Raw genomic sequence first — 5,261 nt, forward strand, 5'->3', positions numbered from 1 at the left:
ATTTAACACATCAGCTGCTGCCATTGACTGTCATAGGCATCCATTAACATATTATTATTTTATTAACCAAATAAAAGTGGGGATTTGGATTAAATGTTCCGACATCCGGGTGCCACACAAGATCTACATCCGGGTTACCACGAGGGATCTCCATTCTTCTCCGGACGGCCAAGTACGCGACTACTCTCCATTCGGCGTGCAAGCAATCAGAGACGAACGACAACGACCGCGAATTGACCGTAAGTAGCACTCTTTAATGAAAATGACCTGGACATTTTGTCACCCAATGTTAAAATCTATCAATTGCATGCCAATTAGTATTATATTTGTTCATATCCATACGAGTGACGACGACTATCGAAACGGCCGCGCGCGCGAGAAAATACTGGAACCAAACCAAAAGACCGGCGACAAAGAGATCGGAGACCAATCGACCGTTTACCCCCCTCAACCCCCCCAATGTTAAAATCTATCAGTTGCATGCCAATTGGGTGAACAAATTTGTTGATATCTATACGAGTGACGACAACTATCGAGACGGCCGCGCGCGCCTGTGCTCGCGAAAAGTTATATATATATATATATATATATATATATATATATATATATATATATATATATATAGAATATATATATATATATATATATATATATATATATATATATAGAATATATATATATATATACATATATACATATAGTATTATCATTCCTAAGGTTTATTCAAACTTTCTATTGGTAAATTGATCTATGATATATGTTGTAGGCCACGAGTATCAAACCTCTGTTAATATATATTGTTTGGCTTCACGTATTTTTCTTATAAATATGAAAACATGTGTTAATATTAATAGGATAATAGTACGTATAACTAAGTGGCATATTCATTAATCCCGATACTCGTATCATCAATTTGCTTTTTGTATATTTACATTTTAATACCGTTAAACCTGGCAAACACTTTGACTGGTGTCTCTATATATTTTAACAGAGTTCATACCCGAATGGCTTTTCTCTAAATTAAATGATTTCGTTATTTTCTTGGTTGTATTGATTGTATGAGTTTTTAAAACGAAATGACTAAAAAAGATCAGTTGGTTATAATTTTTCCATTGGAGAAAAGGTTTATAATTCACACAAAATTTCCACAATGTTTTGTATTTCTATTCTTTTTTTCCTTTCTCTTTTTTATGTTTTTCCCGTCTGAAGGCAAAATCGTCGCCGCTTGTATATGACGTCATCGCCACTCGCCGTCTCGTCCATTTGCTGTCGAACGACGGCGCTTGCTATACTTTTGGAAAGCGATTTGCTTCTTTTTTTAATCACTTCTTAGCCGTATGACTAATCCAATAAAAGTGTGCGAAATCCATACGAGACCACACAAAAAATCCTTTAATCTCGAATCTTTTGGATGAACGGTGACATTTTTGGCGTTCTTAGCTTAGCCTAGCCGAGTTTAGCTGCTGGCAAAGAGAGGAAACACGACTCTTGAAATTAACGGTTCGTCTATCAAGCAAATATCAAGCCCGAAAATGTCAGGTGAGTTAACTTTTCCTGTTTTTGGTGAGAATTTGTGACAAATCCCATTTTTTCATCAGTTCCTACTATGTTGCAAAATGTACGCAAAATACACAATTCGAGCAGGGGACCCCCAAAAAGACACACCCACGGAGAACATGACGCCATCAAGTCTCGACTGTTTGCAAAAGGTGCTTTTCTTTTTTATTCGTATTCTATTTTAGCCACTTTTTGTGTTTAATCGCTCTCCCAATTAAACGTTTCTTAAAGACTATTCCTTCAAATATATAAAGTATTAATTATAGAGCTATAGTTTTCTTTACCAACTCATTCTTTGACAGCAGTTTGATGATTTTAAAAGTTCTGTAATAAAGATGAAACAACTCGTTTCTTACACTACGAAAAGTAAATAATAAAACCTGCAGGCGTATTTATTTCTCAAAATTTACCTTCAAACCAAAAGTTGCTGTAATATGAAATAAATAAAATAATCAACTGAAGACATCAACATTTGCAAGCAGATTATTTTCAGCCTCACAAAAAGAAACAATGTAAATTAACCTCACGCATGTCCATTAAAAAATAAAAGAAAAAGTTGGATGTACTTAACCCATTTTAACCCAAAATAACAAGTTTTAGATTTTTGCAACGTTTCAAGAACATGACCATAAAACTAAAAAAAAGATAAAATATTTAAAATCTGAATTCACCACTATTTTGGCTTTAAATTGTGTAGTGGATGATTGGATTCAACCTGAAAGGTGACTTTTCTGGCATATATCTTTGCAAAATAATCTACCATAATGTGATAATAAACGTGTAAAAGTAAGAAAAAAAAGTTTCCCCATTTTTGACTGCATGTAGCGACACGTATTATCTTTGTATTTTGCAGGTTTCAGAGAATATCTTGGTCCTGATGGGCAAGACTTTGTTGGCCTTAAAGAGCTCCCCCAAATCAAAGAGGAGGAGCCAGAGTTCCCTCAACAACAAATGGGAGACGAGCAACTTCCAATCAAAAGGGAGGAAGATCATTTCACCTGGTCACTTGGTGAGTTCGTGAAGAGGGAAGATGTTCTGGGCATGGCCGGCGAAGGTGCGGAGCCTGTAAACGCCTCAGGATGGCCCCAAATTAAAGAGGAGGAGCCAGAGTTCCCTCAACAGTGCAAAAGAGAAGAGCAACCTCCAATCAAAAACGAGGAATGTGTCAAATGGTCAACTGGTGAGCCTTTCAAGAGTGAAGATGATCTGGGCGTGGCCAACAGAGGGGCGGAGCTTCTAAGTGGCAGCTCAACAGAAGGATGGCGAGCAGAAAATTTAATTGCTCCTTTATCAGATGACAACGACTTGCTTTTTGACGATGATGATGTTGAAGATGTTAAGAAAAATCCCAGTGGCGACAAATTCTGCAAATGCTTTCAGTGTGGGAAAACCTTTGGGAAAAAATCTTCTTTGAAAACACATATGAGGAGCCACACTGGGGAGAAACCCTTATGTTCAGTTTGTGGTAAAACATTTACACACAAGGGAACATTTAAAAGACACACAAGAACCCACACTGGTGAAAAACCATTTTCGTGTTCAGTTTGTGGTCAAAGTTTCACACGGAAGGGAATCTTAATTAGTCATGCAATAACACACACAGGTGAAAAGCCATTTTCGTGTTCAGTTTGTGGTCAAACATTCACACAGAAGGGAAGCTTAATTAGTCACTCAAGAACCCACACTGGTGAAAAACAATTTCCGTGTTCAGTTTGTGGTCAAAGATTCACACGGAAGGGAATCTTAATTAGTCATGCAAGAACACACACAGGTGAAAAGCCATTTTCGTGTTCAGTTTGTGGTCAAACATTCACACAGAAGGGAAGCTTAATTAATCACACAAAAACCCACACTGGTGAAAAACAATTTTCGTGTTCAGTTTGTGGTCAAAGATTCACACGGAAGGGAAATTTTAAAAGACACACAAGAACCCACACGGGTGACAAACCATTTTCATGCTCAGTTTGTGGTCAAACATTCACACAGAAGGGACACTTAATTAGTCATGCAAGAAGCCACACTGATGAAAAAACATTTTCATGTTCAGTTTGTGGTAAAAGATTTACAGAGAAGGGAAGCTTAAAAAGGCACACAAGAACCCACATAGGTGAAAAACCATTTTCCTGCTCAGTTTGTGGTCAAAAATTCACACGGAAGGGAAACTTAATTAATCATGCAAGAACACACGGGTGAAAAACCATTTGCGTGCTCAGTTTGTGGTAAAAGCTTTACAGAGAAGGGAAATTTAGAAATACAGACGCTCCCCTACTTACGAACGCAATTGGTTCCGAACGATTGTTCATAAGTTGAATTTGTTTGTAAGTTGATTCAGTGCTATATTTTGTATTATAATTTATGTTTAAGGCCAATATAAGTATATTGAAGGTTTATACAAGTGCATTTGTATGTTTAAGGCTTGTATAAGTAACACGCATTGGTTTGTACTGAAAAAAAACATTTAATAAAATGGAGAGAATATGTACAGTACTGTAGAGAGAGATTTATGTATTAGAAACTGGCCAAAAGAAGCGACCTAATGACGATTGCAGTTTTATTCTTTTTTTCATCATAAATGATGAGGTAGCACTGTATGGCATCATTCAATTGATTTGCAAACTTTGTGCAACGTTCAATATTTGGGTCCTGCTGCTCGATCTTTTTGTTTATAAATGGTACTGAATGTGCAACGCTCACCACTCTCACGCGCATCAAGCTTCGTTATTATTGCCACTCGTTTCAAATGAAATGGCTTGCCTCTTCCTTGCAACTCCCTCAACAGAAGCCTTTAGCTTTTTACCAACCATATTCAATATTGGATGCATGAGATATTTAATGATACAAATGAAAAAGGTTCTTTGCACACTGGAGATACATTCACGCACTTCCGCATTGCAACGAAGAAGAAGGTAGATGCTGGGTGAGCTGAGCTCTCACAGCGCCAGGCGTCGGTATTAGCGGCGGAAAGAAGTACTACTCCGAAAGAGGGGCGAAATACAAAATTGGATTTGCGAACATTTTTGGACTTAAACGCAATTTCAGACATGTTCGTATGTACCGTTGTTCGTAAGTTGAATGTTCGTAAGTAGGGGAGCGTCTGTACACACAAGAACACAGACTGGTGAAAAACCATTTTCGTGCTCAGTTTGTGGTCAAAGATTCACACAGAAGAGAAACTTAAATAGTCATGCAAGAACACACACACAGGTGAAAATCCATTTTCATGTTCAGTTTGCGGTAAAGCCTTTTCTCAAAAGAAAGATTTACAAAGACACACACTGGCAAAAAAACATTTTCCTGTTTGTGGTCGAAAATTTTCCCAAAGGAAAGCTTAAAAGAACACTTATTAACCCACACTGGAGAACAATGTCTTCCTGCTCAGTCTGTGGCCACAGATTCGCTACAACCGCCCAATTAAAAAGCTACACAATTGAAAAACCTGAAAAAAAGACTTAACAACCCGCACAGGAGAAAAGCCCTTTTTTGCTCAATTTGTGGTAGGAATATCTTAAAAACACAATTACCCACATCCGTCAGAAACCCTTTTTCTGCTCAGCTTCTTGCCAGAGATTTAGTCGTAAGGATAGACTTAAAAGACACAAATGTGTTGTGATAAGCATTGGGCAATGACGGCTTTGCTTGCTTTATCAATTTCTGTATGAAAGATCATTGTAATCGCAGTATAATTGTATTTTGCATTCTGAAAA

The 5,261-nt window shown here is 37.3% G+C and overlaps 1 protein-coding gene across 3 annotated transcripts; it reads left to right on the forward strand.

Annotated features, from left to right (window-relative positions):
- Window positions 1–1,097: 1,097 nt before the first annotated feature.
- On the forward strand, window positions 1,098–5,245 carry LOC144065994 (uncharacterized). Of its 3 annotated transcripts, none has more exons than XM_077589272.1 (3): window positions 1,098–1,539; window positions 1,599–1,709; window positions 2,411–5,245. In XM_077589272.1, the coding sequence occupies exons 1-3, from the start codon at window positions 1,533–1,535 to the stop codon at window positions 3,748–3,750; spliced, it is 1,458 nt and encodes a 485-aa protein (XP_077445398.1). In that variant the 5' UTR covers window positions 1,098–1,532; the 3' UTR covers window positions 3,751–5,245. The 3 variants fall into 3 exon arrangements, with proteins under 3 accessions (XP_077445398.1, XP_077445399.1, XP_077445400.1); XM_077589274.1 differs by having other exon boundaries at window positions 1,100–1,539; window positions 1,645–1,709; XM_077589273.1 differs by lacking the exon at window positions 1,599–1,709 and having other exon boundaries at window positions 1,099–1,539.
- Window positions 5,246–5,261: the final 16 nt, after the last annotated feature.

This window comes from Stigmatopora argus, chromosome 20, assembly GCF_051989625.1.
Source record: "Stigmatopora argus isolate UIUO_Sarg chromosome 20, RoL_Sarg_1.0, whole genome shotgun sequence".
NCBI lineage: Eukaryota > Metazoa > Chordata > Actinopteri > Syngnathiformes > Syngnathidae > Stigmatopora > Stigmatopora argus.

Coding starts and splice junctions, on each gene's coding strand:
- LOC144065994 (XM_077589272.1), top strand. Junction 1,710..2,410: donor GTCTCGACTGTTTGCAAAAG/GTGCTTTTCTTT, acceptor TGTATTTTGCAG/GTTTCAGAGAATATCTTGGT.